This window comes from Leucoraja erinacea, chromosome 2, assembly GCF_028641065.1.
Source record: "Leucoraja erinacea ecotype New England chromosome 2, Leri_hhj_1, whole genome shotgun sequence".
In the NCBI taxonomy this organism is placed as follows: domain Eukaryota; kingdom Metazoa; phylum Chordata; class Chondrichthyes; order Rajiformes; family Rajidae; genus Leucoraja; species Leucoraja erinaceus.
Window position 1 is genome coordinate 18,784,887 of NC_073378.1, and position 26,327 is coordinate 18,811,213.

At 40.4% G+C, this 26,327-nt stretch overlaps 1 protein-coding gene across 5 annotated transcripts in view; it reads left to right on the forward strand.

Moving 5' to 3' along the window:
- Positions 1-26,327, forward strand: part of LOC129707346 (rho GTPase-activating protein 21-like) — a 159,119-nt gene that overhangs the window by 121,225 nt on the left and 11,567 nt on the right. For all 5 annotated transcript variants that reach the window (XM_055652324.1, XM_055652314.1, XM_055652340.1 and 2 more), the window contains 11 exons: positions 3,397-3,461; positions 4,308-4,444; positions 6,838-6,980; positions 8,715-8,870; positions 8,977-9,055; positions 16,527-16,600; positions 16,696-16,785; positions 17,699-17,824; positions 17,924-17,965; positions 20,010-20,115; positions 22,452-22,483. In XM_055652324.1, coding sequence (XP_055508299.1) covers positions 3,397-3,461; positions 4,308-4,444; positions 6,838-6,980; positions 8,715-8,870; positions 8,977-9,055; positions 16,527-16,600; positions 16,696-16,785; positions 17,699-17,824; positions 17,924-17,965; positions 20,010-20,115; positions 22,452-22,483 — 1,050 coding nt within the window. The remainder of the gene's footprint in view (positions 1-3,396; positions 3,462-4,307; positions 4,445-6,837; positions 6,981-8,714; positions 8,871-8,976; positions 9,056-16,526; positions 16,601-16,695; positions 16,786-17,698; positions 17,825-17,923; positions 17,966-20,009; positions 20,116-22,451; positions 22,484-26,327) is intronic.

Sequence of the window (26,327 nt, forward strand, 5' to 3'; positions counted from 1 at the left end):
GAAAACAGGCCCTTCAACCCACTGAGTCCATGCTGACCAATGATTATTTGTACAATAATTCTCTTCTACACACTTGGGACAATGTTCAGGAGCCAACCAACCTACAAATCGGCACGTCTTTGAGTTGTGGGAGGAAACCAAAGCACCCAGAGAAAACCCAGCTGGTCATAGGTAGAACGTACACATACCGTGCAGGCAGCACCTTAGTCAGGATCGAACCTGGGTGTCTGCCGCTGTAAGGCAGCAACTCTACCGCTGCACCACTGTACCGCCCTAGGTGTGGTATGTTTGGAATTCCAGTAAATATCTGATAAGATCCTTATCAAAGATTCCTGCATAAAATAACAATGCACTATATTAGAGGTGATATGTTGGTATAGATAGGGGGAGGGCTAAACTAATAGTAAAAGTCTATACAATTGAATCATTTTAAGATTGCTAATCACTAACTAGAGGGGTGCCACATGGATCATTGTTGGGTCCTCATCTACAGGTGACCTTGCTATTACAGAATCTGCAAATCTCCAAAAGTTTGGCATATGAAAAAAAATTTGTTCTCACTGAATCTGACAAAGTAAATAAATGAACATAATTTATTTACAACTCCTATGGATACATGTGGATGGCTGCACTTCAGGTTATGGAAAATCGCGATATGGACCATTTTCTGGGAATGCGAGTCCCTGTTAAGTGGGGGTCATCTGTATTTACAATCTATATCGATGAATTGGATACTGTGACAAAAAATAGTGACAGGCTCTGAGAATGGATAAGGAATCAGAGTTATATAGCACAATGTCCATGATGTCTATCTGAGGTAGTCTCATTTGCATGCATTTGGCCTATATGCTTCTAAACTTTTTCTATCCATGTACCTGTCCAGATTTTAAATACTGTAATTGTACCCGCCTCTACACTTTCCTCTGGAAGCTCGTTCCAAATACCCACCACACTCTATGAAAAAGTTAACTGTTTTTGTTTTTGCTTTAAATCATTCTCTTCTCACCTTAAATCTATGCCCTCTAGTTTTAGTTTCCCAATTAGATTTTAGATGGAAAAGGACTGACCTTATGTATATCCTTCATAATTTTATATGGTAATTTTAATCCCCATGCTCCCAGGAAAACCGACTCTGCCTGTCCAACTTCTCTGAACAATTCAAGCATTATTGTCCCAGTAAAATTATTGCGAATCATTCTTCACCCATTCCAGCTGAATGATATCCTTACTTCAGCTGGGCGAACAGAACTACAGACAATAGTCCAAGTGTAATCTCAACAAAAAGTTGTAGTTGTAACATAATGTTATTAGAATATAGAAGAATTTTCAAAATGGAGAGGAATAGATTGGGTAATAATAATAATAATAATTTTTATTTATATAGCACTTTTTAAACAAAATCACTTTGAACCAAAGTGCTTTACAGAGATTGATCAAATTAATTGAATAGATTAAATGTCAATAAATTCATACAAAATAAAAAAAAAAAAGAAAAAGAAAAAAAAGGAAAAAGACACAGAACTGTACACTATAGAAATGGGTAGATGCACAGAGTCTCTTGCCCAGAGTAGGGGAATCGAGGACCAGAGGACATAGGGGTAACCTTTTCACACAAAGGGTGGTGGGTGTATGGAACAAGCTGCCAGAGGAGGTAGTTGAGGCTGGGACTATCCTATCGTTTAAGAGAAAGTTAGACAGGTACATGGATAGGATAGGTTTGGAAGGATATGGACCAAACGCAGGCTAGTGGGACTAGTGTAGCTGGGACATTGTTGGCCGGTATGGGCAAGTTGGGCCGAAGGGCTTGTTTCCATATTGTGTCACTCTGACTCTATGACTAAGAATGAGTAGTGGTCTCACTGGAATATAAGATATCTGAGAAAGATGAATGGGGTTAATATTGAGATTCCCTTTAGAGGTTTATCTAGAACAGGGGTTCCCAACCTTTTTTGTCCTGTTTACCCCTGGCAACTTTAATAGCAACGTTATTTCTCTTATTTATGAACAACTAATGATGAACAGATATATTAGAACCATACACAGTCGGTCAATGAGAAAAATATGTACAAATCCAGAATCAACAAATTTGTCCCCTGGGTAGGTGAAATATACCCCCTGGGGTTGGGAACCCTTGTTCTAGAACATGAATTCAGATTTGTGGTTGTCTTTTTCAGGTAAAGACAACCAGGAATTTGTCCTTTCAGGGCATCACATCTTTTCCAAGCCTTCCCAATTGACGCCCTTGAAATAGAGCCCTTTATATCTCGTTAATAAGGGCTTATGATGAAGAAATAACAAGGACAGTAAAAGGAGGGTGAATTGGTGGGGGAAATTCCAAATTAAATTAGATGCAGCAAGGAAATTAAAGGAAAGAAAGAGAGAATAGTTTTAATGTAAAATAAAATTAATCAAATGGAGTAGAAAATATCTTATGAAAAGGAACCACTTCATCAATTTTATCTATTGAATCGTTTCACAGAACTGGGTGTTACTGGCAAGATCCTCATTTATCGATCTCAAGATGGTTAACTAGCATCTTGAACTACTGCAGTCCTTCTGATGAAGATATCCCATGGTGCCGATGGGATTTACACACAGTTCAAATAAAATAGTGAGATATTTTCAATACAGGACGGTGTGTGTGGTTAAAAATCAACATCCATGTAGCAGTGGTTCCAGGATCCTGAATGCCTCGTACTACTTGTCGACTGATGTCATGGATTTGGGAGATGATGTTTAAGTAACCTGGACAAGAAACTGCATTGGATTTTATAGATGGTATATACTGCACTGACAATGTACTTGTTGTGGAGCGAATGAATGTTTAGGATATGATGCAAATCTAGTGGACAGTTTTGATCTGAGCGGTGTTGTACTTTTTGAGTATTGTTGGAGCAGCATTCATTCAAGTGAGTGGAGAGTTTTCCATTATACTCTTAACCTGTGTCCAGTAGTTGAAATGGTTTGGTTTGTCAGATGACGTGATCACTGCAGAATACCTAATTACTAACCTCCTCTTGTAACCACCGTGTTTACATGATTGTTTCAGGAGAGCCTAGAGTAATACAGCATGAAAACTGCCCTTTCAGCGTAACTTGTCCATGCTGACTGAGATGCCCATCTGCGCGTCCCATTTTACCCTCGTTTGACACATGTCCCTCGAGGAGCTGGCATATACTCTTTTGTTTCTTGCTCGTTATTAGCCCGTGGTTATATATTGCCTTGGTCTTGCAGCACATTGGCATGGCATCTTCATTTACTGAGGAGTTGCAAATGGGATTTAAAACTGTATAATCATCATTGAACATTCTCACTTGTACTTTAATATTATGACCTAATACATGATACTTTATAGTGTGTATTTGTACAAAAATAAATAATATGTTTGACTCGTAGGACACGGGAGTTACAAGCAGAGATTTAATTAGTCGGAAGATTAAAGAGTACAGTACCATGATGAAGTAAGTGGTCTTGATTTCCCAGTCTGCTCTTTGAGTGTTATATTTTTGTAACATTAATTCAATTTTGCATTGCAATTTAAATTTTCACAAAATTAAGTTATCATTCTTGCCATAGAGGGAGTACAGAGAAGGTTCACCAGACTGATTCCTGGGATGTCAGGACTTCCATATGAAGAAAGACTGGATAGACTCGACTTGTACTCGCTGGAATTTAGAAGATTGAGGGGGGATCTTATAGAAACTTACAAAATTCTTAAGGGGTTGGACAGTCTAGATGCAGGAAGATTGTTCCCGATGTTGGGGAAATCCAGAACAAGGGGTCACAGTTTAAGGATAAGGGGAAATCTTTTAGGACCGAGATGAGAAAAACATTTTTCACACAGAGAGTGGTGAATCTGGAATTCTCTGCCACAGAAGCTAGTTGAGGCCAGTTAATTGGCTATATTTAAGAGGGAGTTAGATGTGGCCCTTGTGGCTAAAGGGATCGGGGGTATGGAGAGAAGGCAGGTACAGGATACTGAGTTGGATGATCAGCCATGATCATATTGAATGGCGGTGCAGGCTCGAAGGGCCGAATGGCCTACTCCTGCACCTATTTTCTAGGTTTCTATCACCAAACTGTGTAGAACATTTGGGTTCAGAAGAATTACCTTCTGTATCATTGTATGTTCAATTGAAAGTTGTTAGATAAGGAGAGCCGTGTCTGTTACTAATATTGGTTCACAATTAAATGAAAGCACAATAATGAAAAACACAATACAAAAATAAGTGTAAATCTTCATTTAAAGAGATTGTTACATGCACAATAATTCCAATAAAATATCTTACTGGATTATCTTTTTTCAGTACTTCTGGCAGCAAATCAGAACCATCTCCAAAAACACCGCGGCAGACTCTCAGTATTAGGCAGACCTTCTTGGGATCCAAAACTGACCCAAAGAGCCCACATTCTCCAAAGCAAGAGTCGGAAAGAAAACTTATAAGTATGTATTGTTGTGTTTTCAATCGTCTGAAATGCTCCCACTTTAAAAAAATATCTATCATAATTTTTTTGGTGGCTTCATTAAATGGATATTATTGTTTTCATTATTTAAATGGGTAGAAATAAGTTCACGTGCAGTTTTCCCCCAAAAAAGCAATTTTTGGAAACACAAGAAACTGCAGATGCTAGAATCTTGTACAAAAAACTGCTGGAGGAATTCAGCGGGTCATACAAAATCTGTGGAGGGAAGTAGACAAACGATGTTTCAGGTCTGGGCCCTTCTGCAGACTGATGGTGTATCTGGTAAAGTCAGCACCTCGTATTCGCTTATATGTTCAAAAATAATCGTATAGATAAAGGCATCGATAGGGTAGGGAATCCAAACCTTTGTCCATATAACCATATAACAATTACAGCACACAAACAGGCCATCTCGGCCCATCTAGTCCATGCCAAACACGTATTCTCCCCTAGTCCCATCTACCTGCACTCAGACCATAACCCTCCATTCCTTTCCCGTCCATATAACTATCCACTTTATTTTTAAATGATAAAATCAAACATTCGCAACAATTTCTCCCACCTTGGGCTCGCACTGTCTCAAACCAACAATCAGCCTATCAGGGAACCTCCTTGCCTGAGGTTATCTCTAAGCGACTGCGCATGCCCAGGTCAAAGGTCACTATGCATAAACAGCCCTGGAAAGCAGTGAAGTAGTGTGCCTTCATTTCTTCCGTTTTTTCCAGCTTTGATTCTTTTAGGTTAGCAAATACTGCTTTCAAATTATGAAATAATCATATTTATTATTCCTTTGTTAAAAGCTAAGATTATTTTGTCGTTTCTTATTACTTTATTATGCTTTGGTGAGTGAGCGAGATCGTGCTCGGTCGTAGTCGGTGTTGGGACCGGGTCTGTTGAGTTGCTGCTGGGCCTTCCCCGTCCTCTCCTGGGTGCCTCGTCCCTGCCTGGGGGCGGCCGGAGGTGTCGGGCCGGGCTTGCAGCCGACGCGAGGAGGCTGAGCTGCTGCAGCGCTTGTGTGCATGGCTGGTGTTTGGCTTTCGCTGGGGGGGTTGGCCACTGGAGGTCCCCGGCCCGCCAGGGAATGAGGTTGGGATGGAGTTGCCGCTTCTTCTCTGCACTGGCTTTGGGCCTGGCTGTGGGCCAACTCCAGCTCAACTCCCGCTGGTCCAACCGACACCAGCCCCGGACCGATGACACCAAATGCCCCAGGGCCACAGCCATCGCAGAGAAGAAGCGCCAACTCCAGCTCAACTCCCGACGGGCCAACCGACAGCCCCGGACCGACGACACAAGCGGCCCCAGGCCCACAGCCAGTGCGGAGAACAAGCGCCAACTCCAGCCCAACACTGCTCCCCAACGGGCCGGTGACCGCCAGCAGCCAACCCCCCCCGGCGCCTGCGAAAGCTGAGCACCAGCGATACACACAAAGTGCTGCAGCAACTCAGCCTCTACAACTATTTCATAGTTTGAAAGCAATATTTTCTGACCTAGAAGAATCAAAGCTGGAAAAAACAGAAGAAATGAAGGTCCACTGCTTCACTGCTATCCAGGGCTGTTTATGCATAGTGACCTTTGACCTGGGCATATGCAGTCGGAATACTGAACTCGCTTACTGCCAGCCCTGATTTATCCTGGATTTTTCCTGCTTCCAGTCCCTCTCCCCTCCCTCCTCCCATCACTCCAATCAGCCTGAAGAAGAGTCCCAACACAAAACGTTACCTGTACATTTTCTCCAGAGATGCTGCCTGATGCGCATTTTCTATTTATCTTTAATACATAATGTGTTGGATATGGAAGGTTAGATGATTAGGATAGTGCTCGTACATTTGATCACAGACCCATTGAAGTGAATGTTACTGGGGAGTGCAATGTGATCCCACCACCAGCCACATATTTTCGTCACCTTTTCTGGCTCCCACCCCCATTCTTTATTTATTAAGGCAGGGATGTATTCCTGATTTTAGTGTTTGGAAATATTTGAAAATTATTGTTTAGTATAAACTAATGCAATGCAGTTTACCTGGTAATTCCTAGGTATTTAAGTGCTCATTTGAAACTTGATGGTAAACGTGTAAATTTGCACCAAAAACATATACTTGTATGACGAAAGTTCAAATTAGTTTATTGCCATATGCAAGAGGGTGCAATGAAATTATTTCTTTGCATGGTCATAGAATAAACAGTATAAGATAATGACAGATACAAAAATAATACAAATATCACAATAAATAATCCTATTAATGAGGGCCTTAACATTATTTTTCAAGTAAGTATCAGTTGCAAAATACTTAATCTAAAATGTTATTAATGATGCAGTACTTAAATCATTTTTGCTGTGCATTCATATCAATGAAAAGTTATTTTACCATTCAGATGACACAAGCCCACCAAAAGACAAGGGAACATGGCGAAGAGGCATTCCCAGCATAATGAGAAAAACCTTTGAGAAGAAAGCAGGTCCTGGTGTAACATTTGGTGTCAGGCTAGATGATTGTCCACCTGCTCTTCACAATAAGGTGTGCAGTGTTCATTGGAGAATGTTGTCAATGTATCGTTGGTATTTATTTTATTTATGATTAAGTCACTGAAATAATAGGTTTCCCGACAAAAGAAAACATTTTTCATCATGAGCCTTCTGAAAACTGGCTCACTAACGTAAATTTCCTTACGTATTTTTTTACCAGGCTTTAAAGTGACAACTCAGAAGACCCAGTATAATTGACTTTCATGCTGAATTCCCGTAAATCCAACAATTATAATTATTGAAATTTAATCATTGGATTTGTACCCTTATTTAAAGGTTATTTTAAACTCTTCTAATAATAGGCATTTTTCATGGCATTCATTATGCATTTTATTTGCTTTTTTCTATTTTGGACACTTTTCCCATATACATTTGTCGGACTTACAAATGATTACATTACCTCAGGATGTTCTGTTCTAATACAAGAATGTTATTGAGTTGAAAGTGCTTTTATTTAGTTGAGGATAATGTTATCTATATTATGATTTCAGAAGCCTTTTGTGCTCAGCACTTCACTTGCTTAACCATCTCCAAAGTCTTGTCATTTCATATATAATGTCATCAAGTAACCTGCTGTTAATACTCCATGCTTTTCAATTAATTAAAATTCCCCACTCTGTACTTCATAAAACTCCCCACTCTGTACTTCCCCACCTACTCATCATTCAACCATTTGTAATTTCCGAAACCTCATTCTGATTGTAACTCTACAATTGTAAACAATGAAGAGATTCATGGCCAAAAATCAGATCATGTTTCCCTTTGATTTTACGCACTATACATTTGAAATATGATAGTTATGTATGCAAATATTAAAAATCAGTTGTTATTTATGAATTCCAGCATTTGCGAAATTTACTTAATGGTCACAGTCATAATGTGGTCCAAAATAAGTTAAAACATTTAGCATGCAGGACATGTGCTGATTAAATCTTGTTTTTCTGCTTTTGAAATACTATTGCCACTCACAAGGGAGCATGCTTTCAGATTTCCATTCCCTGCAACAGTGTGAGACCTTTTCTATACGAGTCATGGTTTGAGTCTTCGCTTTGACATCTTTCTGTCATCTCTGGGAGCCGGAGCCTTCTCTTAACCTCTTACGTCTGCACACGTGAACAAAAGCAAAGCAAACATCAACCTTACCACCGTCTCACCCATCCCTTTCACATCACTCTGACTTGTCTGTCTTTTACATAATTCTAATGAGGTACAAATGAACTTGAGAAACATCACGTCAAATAAGCATAGTGCTGCATCCAGTCTTGATATCCAGGGAGCAGATAATAGGAAGGAATATGGTAGGAGGTAGTTTTAAGGCATAGATAATTCATGCTGAACACTTACCCTTTTGAATGCTTGGTGATCTGTTGAGTTATTAAACAGTGCTATCAATGTGATAATGTTCCCACAACTATATCAGTTTCAGTGATTAGACCTCAAAATATAACTTAGATCCTGACATGATGGGAATTCCTACCACCACTGTAATTGTTTCTCCTATATTTGTGAACAGCTGGGAATGGACAATAGATGTGCCCCTGTCAATGACACCGTACCCTGCAAGCAAAATAAAAGCTATTATTTCGTAGTTGTGAATTTTTTTCCCCCAAAATGGTAAATTGTCAAAGTTTAAGTTTCTCATTTAAAATGCAAATTGCAACTGAAATGTAGATTTAACAAAAATTGATATTTTATATTTTAAAACTTCCCATATTGTGTTTTGTAGTATGTACCATTTATAGTTGAGGTCTGCTGCAATTTGGTTGAAGAGAAAGGACTTGAGTACACTGGAATCTACAGAGTGCCTGGAAATAATGCTGCTATATCAAGCTTGCAAGAAGAGCTCAACAAAGGAATGGCTGATTTTGACCTTTTGGATGATGTAAGTTTTCTATTTTGTTTCCTTTTGATAATGTTTTTACCATTCTGCTTTTTAAAAAAAAATGATGGTAGTAACATTTATTCTCCTGCAATGTTTCAAAATACAGAAATGGCGTGATCTGAATGTCATCAGTAGTTTACTGAAATCCTTCTTCCGAAAACTTCCAGAGCCTCTCTTCACAAATGGTAATTATATCTCTGATTATTTTAGTCCATCCCTTGGTCTAATTAGTCAACAACAAGAAGGGATGTGACTTCTGAGGTGTAATCGTTGTTTTTGGATAGACCCTTTATTAAAGTCTGCAATGTTTTTTTGTATCCTGTTTGAGGTTGATAGTTTACTTACAGCTAACTTGTTCAAAATTATTCAAGAATTATTCAAGCCATCTCCATTATTAAGGACCCCTATCATCCATCACACCACATCTTCTCCATTCTGCCATCTGGGAAGAGGTACAGGAGCATCCGCTGCAAAACCAGCAGGATGCTACACAGCTTCTATCCACAGGCAATAAGACTGGTTAACGGACTGTGTCCCCTCCCCATATATCATACACCAACACATCTAACCTCGCCCATACTTTGACAACTAGGCACCTGTCAAAGCAAAGCCACTGTTCTGTCTGAATGTTTTTATTTCAATTTTTAGGCCTATTTTAGATATGGTAATTTTAATTTTTAAAGCTATATGTATTTATTCTGTTTTTATTTACCACACTGATGGGAACTGATTGAGAAACAATGTTTTCATTTCATCTGTGTATGTAAGTACTCAGTTAAAATAACATTAAAGTAAATACTGAATACTGAAGTCGAGGTTGCCTTCCCTTGGAAAATCCCTGGGCATCATGGACAGAGTTCAGTTGGTGTGCCATATCAAAATGACCGCACACAGAGTGGTGAATCTCTGGAACACTCTGCCACAGAAGGTAGTTGAGGCCAGTTCATTGGCTATATTTAAGAGGGAGTTAGATGTGGCCCTTGTGGCTAAAGGGATCAGGGGAGTATGGAGAGAAGGCAGGTACGGGATACTGAGTTGGATGATCAGCCATGATCATATTGAATGGCGGTGCAGGCTCGAAGGGCCGAATGGCCTACTCCTGCACCTACTTTCTATGTTTCTATGACCGAATCCTTTAGGAAATGGAACCTAAAAAGAACAGCTGTTTAATCACGGAACCCTGCTTTACTCAAAGCCCATTAAGGCTCTGTTGTTCAATAGACAATAGGTGCAGGAGTAGGCCATTCGGCCCTTCGAGCCAGCACCGCCATTCAATGTGATCATAGCTGATCATCCACAATCAGTACCCCATTCCTGCCTTCTCCCCATATCCCTTGACTCCGCTATCTTTAAGAGCTCTGTCTAGCTCTCTCTTGAAAACATCTAGAGAGCCAGCCTTTAGTATTCAGTATTTACTTTAATGTCATTTTATCTGAGTACTTACATACACAGAAGAAACAAAAAATTGTTTCTAAATTAGTTCCCGTCAGTGCGGTTAATAAAAACTAGTTGTCAAAAGTATGGGCGAGGTTCGATGTGTTGGTGTATGATGTATGGGGAGGGGACACAGTCCGTTAACCAGTCTTATTGTCTGTGGAAAGAAGCTGTGTAGCATCCTGCTGGTTTTGCAGCTGATGCTCCTATACCTCTTCCCAGATGGCAGAATGGAGAAGATGTGGTGTGATGGATGATAGGGGTCCTTAATAATGGAGATGGCTCTACGGATGCTACGCTTCTGATAGATCTCCAACAGGAAAAGGAATGGGGCACCAATGATCCTACTGGCTGTCTTCACTATCCTGTTAAGTTGTTTTTGTTCATAAGCCTTGCAGCTCCCAAACCAGGAAGTGATGCCGTAGGTCAGTATACTCTCGATAGTGCCCCTGTAGAAGGTCCTTAGATGAACAGTAGGGAGACCTGCTTTTCTTAGTCTCCGGAGCGGGTGGAGCTGCTGCTGAGCTCTTTTGATGACTGCTGTGGTGTTGGTCGTAGAGGTTAGGTCATCCGCCAGGTGGAGTCCCAGGAACTTCACACTGCTGACCCTCTCCACAGCAGCACCATCAATATGCAGCGGAGTGTGATGGTGTTTTCCAGCCCTCCTGAAATCGATCACCATCTCCTTTGTCTTTTCCACGTTAAGGGTGAGATTGTGAGATCTGCACCACTCTGTAAGCAGCTCCACCTCCATCCTGTACGCCGACTCATTGTTGTCACTGATGAGACCCACCACTGTTGTGTCATCAGCGAACTTGTTGATATAATTATTGCTGAGTCTGGCAGTACAGTCATGAGTAAGCAGAATGAACAGCAGGGGGCTTAAGACACAGCCTTGGGGTGAGCCAGTGCTCACTGCGATGGTTCTTGATGTCCGACTGCCCACCCTGACTCTGCTGCCGTTGTGTCAAAATGTTAAGGACCCAGTTGCAAGTGCCAGTGTCCACCTTCGACAGCTTCAGCTTCTCCACCAGCTGCTGTGGGACGATTGTATTAAAAGCTGAGCTGAAGTCTATGAAGAGGATCCTGGCATAGGTGTTCTTCCGGTCGAGATATGATAGTGCGAGGTTGAGTGTTGTAGAGACTGCGTCCTCTGTTGGCTCTGTAAGCGAACTGCAGTGGGTCCAGATTGGCATGGAGACTGTTTGATGTGCTGCATGACCAGCCACTCAAAACACTTCATTAATATGGGGATGAGAGCCACTGGACGAAAGTCATTGAGACAGGTTGGGTTGGGTTTCTTCGGGACGGGAATGATGGTGGCACTTTTGAGACAGTTGGGCACTACTGCCTGGCTGAGTGAGATGTTAAAAATGTCTACAAAGAAACATAGAAATTAGGTGCAGGAGTAGGCCATTCGGCCCTTCGAGACTGCACCGCCATTCAATATGATCATGGCTGATCATCCAACTCGGTATCCTGTACCTGCCTTCTCTCCATACCCCCTGATCCCTTTAGCCACAAGGGCCATATCTAACTCCTCTTAAATATAGCCAATGAACTGTGGCCTCAACTACCTTCTGTGGCAGAAAATTCCAGAGATTCACACTCTCTGTGTGAAAAATGTTTTTCTCATCTCGGTCCTAAAAGATTTCCCCCTTATCCTTAAACTGTGGCCCTTGTTCTGGACTTCCCCAACATCGAGAACAATCTTCCTGCATCTAGCCTGTCCAACCCCTTAAGAATGTTGTAAGTTTCTATAAGAACCCCCCTTAGCCTTCTAAATTCTAGCGAGTACAAGCCAAGTCTTTCCAGTCGTTCTTCATATGAAAGTTCTGACATCCCAGGAATCAGTCTGGTGAACCTTCTCTGTACTCCCTCTATGGCAAGAATGTCTTTTCTCAGATTAGGAGACCAAAACTGTACACAATACCCCAGGTGTGGTCTCACCAAGACCCTGTACAACTGCAGTAGAACCTCCCTGCTCCTATACTCAAATCCTTTTGCTATGAATGCTAACATACCATTCGTTTTTTTCACTGCCGGCTGCACCTGCATGCCTACTTTCAATGACTGGTGTACCATGACACCGAGGTCTCGTTGCATCTCCCCTTTTCCTAATCGGCCACCATTCACCATTCAGTCCCTTGGTCGTCCCAGTCCCAGACCGCCCTTGCGGCAGAGAATTCCACAGATCCACAACTCTCTGTGTGAAAACGTTTTTCCTCATCTCCGTTCTAAATGGCTTGCCCTTTATTCTTAAACTGTGGCCCCTGGCACTGTACTCCCCCAACATCGGGAACATGTTTTCTGCCTCTGGCATGTCCAAACCCTTAATAATCTTATATGTTTCAATAAGATATCCTCTCATCATTCTAAATTCCAGAGTATACAAGCCCAGCCATCCTGGGAATTAACCTGGTGAACCTACGCTGCACTCCCTCAATAGCAAGCATGTCCTTCCTCATGCTTGCTTCCTGCGGTACCCCAGTCTTCACAGCCCCTCCAACTGTACGACATCCCCCCTGTCCTTCCTCAAATTGGGAGACCAAAACTGCACACAATACTCCAGGTGTGGTCTAACTAGGGCCCTGTGCAACTGCAGAAGGGCCTCTTTGTTCCTATACTAAACTCTTGTTATGAAGGCCAACATGCCATTTGCTTTCTTCACTGCCTGCTGTACCTGCATGCTTACTTTCATTGATTGATGAACAAGGACCCCCCAGATCCCGTTGTACTTTCCCTTTCACATTTTCCATTTCCCAACTTGACTCCATTTAGATAATAATCTGCCTTCCTGTTTTTGCCACCAAAGTGGATAACTTCAACTTATCCACATGAAACTGCATCTGCCATGCATCTGCCTACTCACCCAACCTGTCCCAAGTCACCCTGTATCCTCATAGCATCCTCTTCAGTGTTCACACTGCCACCCAGCTTTGTATAAACTGCAAATTTGCTAATGTTACTTTTAATCCCTTCATCTAAATCATTGATGTATATTGTAAATAGCTGCGGCCCCAGCACCGAGCCTTGCGGTACCCCAGTCTTCACTGCCTGCTATTCTGAAAGGGACCCATTAATCCCTGCTCTTTGTTTTCTGTCTGCCAACCAATTTTCTATCCATGTCAGCACCCTACCCTAAATACCATGTGCTCTAATTTTGCCCACTAATCTCCTATGTGGGACCTTATCAAATCCTTTCCGAAAGTCCAGGTACACTACATCTACTGGCTCTCCCTTGTCCATTTTCCTAGTTATATCTTCAAAAAATTCCAGAACATTAGTCAAGCATGATTTCCCCTTCATAAGTCCATGCTGACTCGGACCGATCCTGTTACTGCTATCCAAATATGCCACTATTTCATCTTTTATAATTAACTCCAGCATCTTCACCACCCTCAATGTCAGGCTAACTGGTCTATAATTCTCTGTTTTTTCTCTCCCGACTTCCTTAAAAAATGGGATTACATTAGCTACCCTCCAATCCACAGGAACTGATCCTGAATCTATAAAACATTGGAAAATGACCACCAATGCATCTACAATTTCTAGAGCCACTTCCTTAAGTACCCTGGGATGCAGACCATCAGGCCCTGGGGATTTATCTGCCTTCAGTCCCATCAGTCTACCCAACACCATTTCCTGTCTATTGTGAATCTCCTTCAGTTCCTCCGTCACCATAGATCCTCTGGCCGCCAGTACATCAGGGAGATTGTTTGTGTCCTTAGTGTATGACATGACGATTTTGTTTTAGCCTTCAAGAATTAATGTAAACTTAAGTGACATTTTTGTGAATGGAACAAATGACTGAGGGTGCAGATCTATTGGTTATAAGCACAACAGATTTATTAAGTAAATTGTATCTAATACCAAGTAGCAATAATTCATTGCAACGATGATCAGTCTGTTCTCCATGCCCTTGGGGACTTAGCTTCCGAACGTTAGGGGTGCAATTTCATTTTCCCCTTTCGTACCCAGTTGACTGCAGGTTCTCCTCCTTCCTGGTTGTGCTTGCTGTCTCTTCTACCCCATGCTTGTACAAGCACTGTTTCCATTATCTTGCACGATAGCAGGCAATTATTTGCCAAAACAGTTTTGTTTCTAATTCCATTTTGGCATTTTTGAATCATACAGTTGTATTGCACAGAAAGAACCCCTTCAGTCCATCATGTCTATATCAACTTTTGATCAAACTAGCTTTATATTCTTCCACGCCTTGCTCTTAAATATCTCTTAAATATGGTAATTGGATCTGACTCAATTACTTCCAGATATCAACCATGATCAGCTATGATCATATTGAATGGCGGTGCAGGCTCGAAGGGTCAAATGGCCTACTCCTGCACCTATTTTCTATGTTTCAACCACTCTGCAGTGAAGATTTACGGGGATGTTGCCAGGACTCGAGGGCCTGAACTATAGTGAGAGGTTGATCAGGCTAAGACTTTATTCCTTGGAGTGCAGAAGGATGAGGGGTGATCTTATAAAGGTGTATACAATCATGTGGGGAATAGATAAGAGTGAATGCATGTTTTTTTACTCAGAGGAAGGGAATCAACTAGAGGATATAGGTTTAAGGTGAGGGGGGAAAGATTTAACAGGAACCCTAAGGGGTAACTTTTTTACATAAAGGAGGGTGGTGGGTGTATGAAACGAGTTGCCAGATGTGGTAGTTGAGGTAGGTTCTATCCCAATGTTTAAAATACATTTGGACAGGTGCATGTGTAGGAAGGAACTGCAGATGCTGGTTTAAACCAAAGATAGACACAAAAAGCTGCAGTAACTTAGCGGGTCAGACAGCATCTATGGAGAAAAGGAATAGGTGACGTTTCAGGTGGAGCCACTTCTTCTGAAGGGTCTCAACCTAAAACGTCAACTATTCCTTTTCTCCAGAGATGTTGTCTGACCTGCTGAGTTACTCCAGCTTTTTGTGTTTATGGACAGGTACATGGATTGGATAGATAGGCATTTACCCTATCTATTCATCTCATGAATTTGTGCACCTCTATGATATCACCCCTCATCCTCCTGCACTCCAAGGTATATGGTCCTAGCCTGCTCAACCTCTCCCTATAGCTCAGGCCCTCGAGTCCTGGCAACATTCTCGTAAATCTCAGCTCGTACCCTCCCAGCATGACAACTCTATCCGAAAATATGGTGCCCAAAACTGAACATACTTTAAATAGGGCCTCACTAATGTCTTACTGTATATAAATGTGACATGACCTCCCAACTTCTACACTTAATGCCCTAATGAAGGCCAACGTGCCAAATGCCTTTTTGACTGCACTAACTGCATGTGACGCCACTTTCAAGGAACTATATACTTGCACTCCTAGAACCCTCTGCTGTACAACACTTCCCAGAGCCTTCCCATGCACTGTGTAGATCCTGCCAATGTTAGACTTCCAAAATGCAACTCATCACATTTCTCTCCATTAAATTCAATTAACCATTCCTCATCCCACCTGCTCAACCAATCAAGATCCTGCTGCAATTTTGACAATCATCTTCACTGTCTACAATACCACCCACTTTAGTGGAAAGGTTATCAATAGCCTATCACTTCATGAAGTATTTGACAGTGATCTGATGCAATATTCATGCAGTGAGTGTCTTAACAGCAAGGGAATGAGATTTCATCTTGTCCTCCTATTAAGATTTCATCTGCAAAGTTCCTATGTTCTGTGCTTACACTGCTCTGAGGAACTTGCACAAATTGAGCTGAGATGATTGATCGCATCAACTATAATCATTCTTGTGCTCAGGATGTCTTCAGCCCGTGGAGAGTTTTCTGCAGATTTCTGTTTACTGGACCTGCACTGATGCAGCATTTTTGTCCATGTTTTGACCAACACTCGAATGAGATCAGTGGACCAGGCTGAATCCAGATTAAGTATCAGGGTACAGAGTAAGGGTGGAACAAGCACAGTGTGTTATGTTGGTTAATTGAGTTTAGACTTCAGGAGAATTGGAAAGATTGGAGTTATCCTCCTCTTTGTGGCAGATAAAATGACTGAATTTTCTGGAGATGCCATTAATCGAGCTTTTATGAACAGATTAGGATAGCTAATTTGAAGCACGACAGCGGGCATATTTAAGTATGATATGGTCTCCTGATTTCAATGTTGTAGAAGTCTTGTAGAGTAATTCCCTCTATAGCTAACATTATAATACTGATCACTCTATTTATTAACATTATTTATTTGTATGTTACAGATAAATATGCTAATTTCATAGACGCCAACAGAAAAGAGGATTCAGTGGATAGACTCAGAACCTTAAAAAAATTGGTAATCCTTATCCGTGACTGGTTCAACTTTACACGTGGTTAACATTAAACCTTGTTTCTATAAATTCAAATTGTTTTTTGCTAAAACCATTTCAGATCCGAGATTTGCCAGATCATCATTACGAAACTTTAAAATTCCTCTCCGCACATCTGAAGACAGTAGCGGAAAACTCTGAAAAGAATAAGGTATCCCCTTTCATGCTCCTTCAGTATTTTGAATCTATGTGTGTACATATTTTTGAAATATTAAAATTAGGAATACAGGTCATTTCCAGGTTGAGGACAAGTTTCACTTTTGTAGATGTCCATCAGTCAACTTTGCCCATGAGTTGGAAAATACGGTCACTCAATACATACCTCCTTAGTGTTGTGACGAATGGTGATGGTTAGGGCCAATTAACATGCACATTTATTTATTGTGTTTCCCTGCCCAGTCACAATGGTACTGGATCAGAATGTACCAAGCCGATTGGCTGGTTTTGATGAGCTTGAAGTATCATATTGTTTAATAGAGTATCGCTGTACAAGTATCAATACAATTGATTGCTTGTCAGTTGCCAAACCAAATGTGCCATGAAATTGGTAGCCTATATTCTTTAGAAGGGAATGGGGGAAGTCTAACCACTGCAGGGAAGTTACATGTAAGTTACATGTAAACAGGTTTTTGCTTTATGAATAATTCTCGTTTAAATTTGATAGTATCTAAGGGATCTTGTTCATCTAAATTAGGAATTTGTAACCTGGCAAGGGTCTGAATTAGATTTGCCTTTGTATATTGAGATTTTAACTTCCAACATTAGTTATAAATTAAAACTAACATGAACACCAGCCGGATGTTTAAAATTTAGAAAGATGTCCAAAATATTAATTTTCTTGTACTCGGGTTTTCTAATGTCAGTGGATGTAGTTTCCAGATCTGTCGTTATAATTCCTGTGTCTAATTAGAGAAGCATGACAATAAACCAAACTAAATGTTCGGTGACCTTTAACAATGTTATCTATCAATAATAACAAATAAGAAGTGAGAGTGATATGGTCTTGTGATACAGAGCTTTCAACTGGTTTGTTTTTTATAAATATGAAACTGTTGTGCCCATAGATGGAACCTAGAAATTTGGCAATTGTATTTGGTCCAACCCTTGTCAGAACATCAGAAGACAACATGATGCACATGGTTACTCACATGCCAGATCAATACAAAATAGTAGAAACACTCATACAACATGTAAGTTTGTTTTATCGATGATTACTAGAATAATATATCAATAATCATTTGAGTTGGCAACTAAATTGTAACAACCATTGATCTGATTGCATTTTCCAGTATGACTGGTTTTTCACTGAAGAAGGTGATGAAAGTGCAACCGTAAGTAATAATAATTTCAAATATATACTTAGAGATGTGCAACAGACCAAAGTGGAGTTGATGTCAATCTCATTCAGTATCCTTGCCTGCAGTAATGTCGATGGATTTTAAAATCTCCTGCAAGTTGTTTGTTTTTGGGGTAACAACATTTATATGTAAATTTATTTTCTAATAGCTATTTAATCTTAGCACATTAAATTATTGGTATAAATGCCAAAGAAGGCCATTAAAACTGAATTGCAATCAAAATCATGCACCTTCATTGACTTCAGTTTCATGGTTATTTTTTTTGCTGTTGAAATTTTCAGATTTGTTATTGCTAATTAGTTTAAATCTAAAAATATAAGATTTGAAGGAAGTACTTTCTTGCAGTACTGCAGTATTTTTTAAAATAATGACATTTAAATGCATGAATATCCTCCAGAAAATGTAAAGAAACAATTACTTGGTGCCACCGGTTGCCATTTGTGGTTTTTGTGGTTCAGAAAAGTGCAAATTGCAGAAAGCTGTTATTAATGCACTGGCTCTCCCGTCTGACTCTCCTTACATGCTAATTCATTCTTTGGAACCCTGATTTTATTTAACGTTAATGGATGCCTTTTATTAATTCTTGATGTATTATTGATACAGACATATACATGTTGAGTAAAACTAATATTGGTCTTCATGTGAATAGATGATATGGGTTTTGAAGCTACTGAAATCTGTTTGTTCTCACTTGAAATCCAAGTGAGTTCTTCACATTGTGTTTATTAAGGTCATGGTACCAAGGTATTAAGGTACCTATTAAGGTCATGTTTTGGTCTTTCTCCTGCCATCAGTATTGTGTGGTGCTTCACTGTGAGAGAAAAGTAAGCTTTTTGTTTGAAACAGACTGTCACTATTTTGGAAGAATCTGATTCATGCTTGCAAGGTTTTTAAGCATTCTCTTTCTTTGTGACTGATTCTAATTCTAAATTCTGAAATAGGTATAGAAAACCTGCCTCAAATTTGGAGGAAGCAGAGGGAGGGGAATTTCCTACTGGACCCTGTGAACTTTACTAATTTTATTTCAGAAAATGACATGCGTAGACTGCTGTAATTCACGAATGCTATTGCAGAAATGTAAACCTTTTCATATATAAAGGTTAACGGAGATTTAAAAACAATTGAAACTTGGTTGTCCAGGTGCCTCAGTTTTTAAAATGGAAGCAAAGTAAGTAGCCTCCTTTTAATGTGTGTATTTCCAGTCCTAGTGGTGATTCCTTATCCCACACTGGGTTTAAAGCGATTACAAGTTTACTTCTAACATAAATCTCATCTGGTTAGTGGCATTGACATGAGTATCTGTGAGGCAAAGGGGGGGGGGGGGGGGTTAGAAATGAGTTGACATTTTGGCATACAGAGGTGGCACAGCAGTTAGATTACCATCTAATAAGCCAATAATCCAGAGATCTGAGTTTAGATCTCATCATGTCGGTTATTTAAAGTTTAGTTATTATCTAAATTGAAAGGTAATGTGGTCATTGGTAAAAATGATCACAAACTAGGTAGATTGTTGTCACAACCCATTTGGTTAATTGATATTCTTCATGGGTGGCAAATGCTGGAACCTTTGAATATGGAGTTCAAATATATGTTATCTCTTTGTTTGAAAGACTGTCACTATTTATGTTAGACATTAGACAAAAGGCATAAAGCAGCAATTGGTTGTGTGTTCTTGCATATTTGAAATTTAACATTTGGTGACATCCTTTCATTATATATCAACACAGCAAAGGAGAAGTCCTGTTTTCTCAGAATGGAAGTGGGTCCAGTATTTAAAGCCTTTAAAGCATTGAAAGCATTCACTCAAAGAATAGCTTTTACGTTTAAATCAGGCAAACTATCTTTTTTAGGACCCTGGTTAAGGCATTTCATTGATGATGATATGCTATTCATTGACAATCTTGCCACACTGGAGAATGTAAAAGTCTATTGTTCATTTAGACTTGGATTACTGGTGTGTTTTTTGTTCTAGTAAAAGAAAAACAACTTTCTGATCTTCTTACTCTTGTGAATGTAGACACCAGTCCAGGAAGAAAGCACAGTTGATACACAGCCAGTGCCAAACATAGATCATTTGCTAACCAACATTGGGAGAACAGGAACTACTCCGGGAGATGTTTCAGGTAACTGCCTGAACAAGACACTGCAGAGTTCGGTAACAGACAGTGTCATTGTTGCTGACCAACTTCCTACAGAAGTAGACAGTTCAAGATTGAAATGCTTGTATTTGCCCATTCAAAACTGCAAATACTTGTAGGGGAAATTTACTGCATATGTGAACCAATTATAATAACTTCAAATTATGTGCATAACTATTCAGAGGTGTATTGTTTTATGGTTATCCGTGAATATAATTTTTAAAGGTAAATGGTTTTTATAACATTGTGATATATAATGTCCTATGCACTTTAAGTTATAATTTTACCATAGGACTAAAGTGTTTCCAGGAATCTCAATTCTCATTATGTATGTGTTGGCTTGCATTTTGGTGATTGTTGCAAGGTGAATTGAAACATAAGTGTCAAACATAATAGTCTGGAGAAAACTATAAAGTTAGGGCTCACCTGGAAGCTTGTGTGCTGTACTATGTGGGATTGTGTGTGAATGTGTTAATATCCGTTTTATCTTGTACTTGGGCTGGATTCACAGGCAAACTTTCATAAGATCTTTTACTTTCTTTCTCCAGCCTATTTCGACTTAACTGAATCAAATGACACTCTTACTTTGGAGTGACAGTTATGTAATTAAATTTAAAATTACTGGGGGAAAAATTATATCCGGGGCACTTTAAAATAATTTAGCATTCATTTCATTCTATGAGATGTGCAATCTAACTTGCACTACAGAATGAAAAAAGAGATACTGATTTAATATTTTATATCTGACATAACTGAATGTATTCAAGCGTTTTGATTAAAGTAATGTGTTTCACCTTAGCTTTTGTTATCGGAAGATTGTTAGAGAATATATGTCTGCAAGTTTTGTGACTGTCTCCTATAAATTAATTGTTAATTAAAATTGCACAATAATTTGTACTTTATTGTGATAATTTGTTTATGCTGTGCCATTTCTTTATCTTCTGATCTTACTCTCGATATCATAAATTATGGTTTGGAAGGATGTTTCTGTCCATTAGTGTGAACTTGTCATCCTATCCTCTGTCGAACTAACCCAGCATGTCTTTTCCCAAACTTGTCAACTTTGTCACATAGCTCCTGTCTTGAGTGTTGAAGGGTTTTTTTCCAGCATTTACACATACTGATCTTGAAACAGGCGAAGTTGGAGGAGTCTATCACACTGTGATGTCACTGATGGATTCTGTGATGTCACTGATGGACAACTGGAACTGTAGGAAGAAGGAGGATTGTTGCCCTCATTGTAGCTGCCTAGTCTGCAGAAACCCCCGTTTCTTGTAAAATGGAAAATTATCGTCTGTGATGTAAATTTGCTGTTATTTTTAAAAGACCAATATTACTTTCTTAAAGTCTTTCTGCTGTTTCTTATCATTTCTGAAGCAGACCCTGAGGAGAAATAGCCTGGTATGGTCTATTAGTTTTTATAGTCGTGTAGCATAAACCATGTTTCAAAAGGGGTGTGGCTGGGGGCTCAGCTCTTGGTCTGCCTTACAGACTTGCAAAGTGAACTGTAGGAATAGTTTTAACGTACTGTAAAATGTCAAAAATTTATATTAAAAAAATTGGAACTTTGCTAGCCCCTTTCTGCCCCCCTGGTAATTTTAGAGCCTCAGCTGTTGCCCCATAGTAAATCACTTTTTGCAGCTTTCATTCTACATTTCATCGTACCCTTGTTAAATTTGAAAGTCACATGCTTTTGTGTGAATTCAAAGTGCACACAGTTGAAGTAATGTTAATAGAGCTTAAGCACAAAAAAACATTACTTTCTGTGTCTTGAGTTCTGTGCATTGTTTGTTTTGGGCTGCAATCATTTGCCTTAATTTCTCCTGCAATAATTCTTGTAAGGTGTCTTTTAAAGTATGATCTTGTAGATGTAGGCCCCTTAGACTGATACAAACATTTGTGCAGCTGCAACTCAGAAACCTTCAGCGTGTTTAGAAATATGAATGCTTTAGTTTTCATAAAGCATGTTATGAGGACACATTTTAAAATCAAATTGAAAGAATGAGTTCTGCAAATGGAAACAAGAATAAATTGTTTCAATATGTACTAATGTTTAATTAGTGTTTGTGTTTTTTCTAAGAGAACAGGGTCCCTTTGCCACCCCCCTCATTGAGCTGGTTTAACCCCAATTTCACAGCATACTTTCATGGTGGTGGCTGTCTGTGCTGCTTTTCATCTCAGTGAGCTATAACTTCCACTCTGTGCCTTTTTCTATTGCAGTCATACTGTTTTCTATGAATTATGATTTTGCTTCATAATTATAGATGTGTATTACATTGTTTGTAAAAGATAAATACAATGCCTTTCTCCTTTTTTAACAGATTCAACCACTAGTGACTCAGCAAAATCTAAGGTGAGAGCATAACTCCAAATAAAATAGCTCTTATAATCAATTTGTTGCATGCATAGAAAGTTAGTAAAAAATATTGTTGAATTTTAGAATTGAAAAGGCTCTCCCAAATGATTATTGAGGATGTAATCAAGTTTTATCTTACCTTCACCAATCTCTTATGTTGCATTCTACATATCATTTCTCTGAAGTATTTTTTGCATTGTATAAAATATCCTGTAAAATTATTTGATGTAGAGTATTAGGTTTCTCAACTATCTTGGGCATTATTTATCCATGTCTTTTCACAACCCATCTGTAGCTTTTGTTGCCCCTATTATGCTCATCCAATGCCTATTCTTGGTTGTCAATCGTGCTATCAGTCTGTTTATCATCTGTATCCAATACCAAAGCTACCAAGTTTTGTCAGAGCATTTCAGTATTCTAGTACCTAAAAATCAGTATTTTGCTGAGGAAATCAGTATTTTTACGTCGTGCCATTTTGCTGAAAAAAATGTTTTTTAAGTGCGGTCATACCCATGCAAGAGTACAAGGATGCATAACTTTGCTACCAATTGATGTCTTCTATGCACCTTACTTGACAGTGCATTCATTGCTATCTCTTTGTATACTGACGCTTTAACAGCTGCTTCCTGCTTTTAGCACTAGATGTGGGAGGGAGGGATTGACAAATTGGGAGTATAAAGATAGAGTTGAAGGGGAAGTGGCTACAGGAAAAATTACAAAAGATTCTCGAATTAATGGGAAGGAAAGCTCGAGAAGGGACAACTACCAAGTAAGGTCAGGGCCAATTGCGAACGGTGCGAGGGGGGAAGTGAATACGGAGGTCAAAGTGCTGTATACGAATGCGCGAAGTATAAGGAAAAAAGTGGACGAGCTTGAGGCTCAGTTAGAAACGGGCAACTATGATGTTGTGGGAATTACTGAGACATGGCTGCAAGAGGGCCAGGGCTGGGAACTGAATATTCAAGGGTATACCTCATATAGAAAAGACAGACTGGTGGGCAGAGGGGGTGGGGTTGCTCTGTTGGTGAGGAATGAAATTCAGTCCCTTGCAAGGGGTGACATTGAAATAGGAGATGTGGAGTCAGTATGGATAGAACTAAGGAATTGTAAGGGTAAAAATACCCTAATGGGACTTATCTACAGGCCCCCAAACAGTAGCCTGGACATAGGGCGTAAGTTGAATCAGGAGTAAAAATTGGCATGTAGCAAAAGTAATGCTGTGGTTGGTATGGGAGATTTCAACATGCAGGTAGACTGGGAAAATCAGGTTGGTACTGGACCCGAAGAAAGGGACTTTGTAGAGTGCCTTTGTGATGGATTCTTAGAACAGCTTGCATTGAAGTCTACCAGGCAGAAGGCAATTCTGGTTTTAGTGTTATGTAATGAACCAGATTTGATAAATGACCTCAAGGTTAATGTGCCATTAGGATGTAGTGACCATAACATGGTCAGAATTAATCTACAATTGGAGAGGGAGAAGGGTAGATCGGAGGTGTCAGTGTTACAGTTGAATAAAGGGGACTATGGGGTCATGAGGGAGGAGCTGGCCAAAGTTGACTGGAAAGATACACTAGCAGGGATGACAGTGGAACAACAATGGCAGGTGTTTCTGGGAATAATACAGAAGGTGCAGGATCAGTTCATTCCTAGGAGGAAGAAAGATTCCAAGGGGAGAAAGGGGCGACTGTGGCTGACAAGGGACGTCAGGGACAGTATAAAAATTAAAGCGAAGAAGTACAACGTAGCAAAGATGTGCGGGAAGCAAGAGGATTGGGTAATGTTTAAAGAACAACAGAAGATAACCAAAAATACAATACGGGGAGAAAAGATGAGGTACGAAGGTAAGCTAGCCAAGAATATAAAGCAGGATAGTAAAAGCTTCTTTAGGTATGTGAAGAGTAAAAAAATAGTTAAGACCAAAGTTGAACCCTTGAAGACTGAAAAAGGTGAGTTTATTATGGGGAACAAGGAATTGGCAGATGAGTTGAACAGGTATTTTGGATCTGTCTTCACAAAGGAGGACACAAACAATCTTCCTGATATAGTAGTGGCCAGAGGATCTGGGGTGATGAAGGAACTGAAGGAAATCCACATTAGGCAGGAAATGGTGTTGGATAGACTGAGGGGACTGAAGGCTGATAAATCCCCAGGGCCTTATGGTCTGCATCCCAGGGTATTTCAGGAAGTGGCTTCAGAAATTGTGGATGCATTGGTGATAATTTTCCAATGTTCTATAGACTCAGGATCAGTTCGTGTGATTGGAGGGAAGCTAATGTTATCCCACTTTTTAAGAAAGGCGGGAGAGAGAAAACAGGGGATTCTAGACCAGTTAGCCTGACATCGGTGGTGGGAAGATGCTGGAGTCAATTATAAAAGATGAAATAGCTGCACATTTGGATAGCAGTAACAGGATTGGTCCGAGTCAGCATGGATTTACGAAGGGGAAATCATGCTTGACTAATCTTCTGAAATTTTTTGAAGATGTAACTAGGAAACTGGACATGGGAGAGCCAGTAGATGTAATGTACCTGGAATTTCAGAAAGCATTTGATAAGGTCCAACAAAGGAGATTAGTGGGGCAAAATTAGGGCACATGGTATTAGGGGTAGAGTGCTGACATGGATAGGGAAGTGGTTGGCAGACAGGAAACAAAGAGTAGGGATTAACAGGTCCCTTTCAGAATGGCAGGCAGCGACTAGTGGGGTACCGCAAGGCTCGGTGCTGGGACCGCAGCTATTTACAATATACATCAATGATTTGGATGAAGGGATTCAAAGTAACATTCGCAAATTTGCAGATGACACAAAGCTGGGTGGCAATGTGAACTGTGAGGAGGATGCTTTGAGAACGCAGGGTGACTTGGACAGGTTGGGGGAATGGGCAGATGCGTGGCAGATGAAGTTTAATGCATATAAATGTGAGGTTTTCCACTTTGGTAGCAAAAAAAAGGCAGATTACAATCTAAGTGACGTCAAGTTGGGAAAAGGGGAAGTACAACGGGATCTGGGGGTCCTTAGAATAGAATAGAATGCAATTTATTGTCATTCAAACCTAGGTTTGAACGAAATATCATTTCTACAGTTTTTTACATTACAAAACAATCCAAGACCCACACTTAACACAGTTTACATAAACATCCATCACAGTGAGTCTCCAACATCTCCTCACTATGATGGAAGGCAAAGTCTTTATCTCTTCCCTTTGTTCCTTCTCCCGTGGTCCAGCAGTCCAACTGCAGTGTCGAGGCGAACTGGGGCTCCGATGTTAAAGCCCCCGGTGGGCGATGGCAAGTCCTGAGGCCGTTTAAGCCACGCCGGGTGATGTTAGGCCCTGGCCCCATGTCCTTAAATCCGTGATTCCAGCGGGAGAAGTCGCCGTTGCGGAGCTCGGAAAAGCGGTCTCCCACCAGGGACCTGCGAGCTCCTGATTTTCCCGTCCACCGGGTCTGTGGCCGGTGCCTCCGAACTCCAAAAGTCGGGTCGCAGCTGCACGCCACCACAGCTCTTCCCACTCCAAAGTTGGCCAGCTCCGTGATGTCAGTTCCGCAGGCTCTGCAACTGGAGCCCCCAGGTTAGTCCCGGCCGGAGGTCGCCGCCGGCTCCACGATGTTAGGCCCAACGACATCCGAGACCCGACAGGGAATAGTCGGGTCCCCGCACCGGGAAGAGATTTAAACGGTTTCCCCCACAGCCCCCCCCACCACCCCCACATATACACAGCTAAAAAAAATAATAAAAACTAACTCAAGACATACATTTAACAAGACAAAAATAAAAAAAGACAGACGACTGTAGTCAAGCCGCTGCCGTTAGGCGCCGCCACTTGTACATCAGTCTATGAA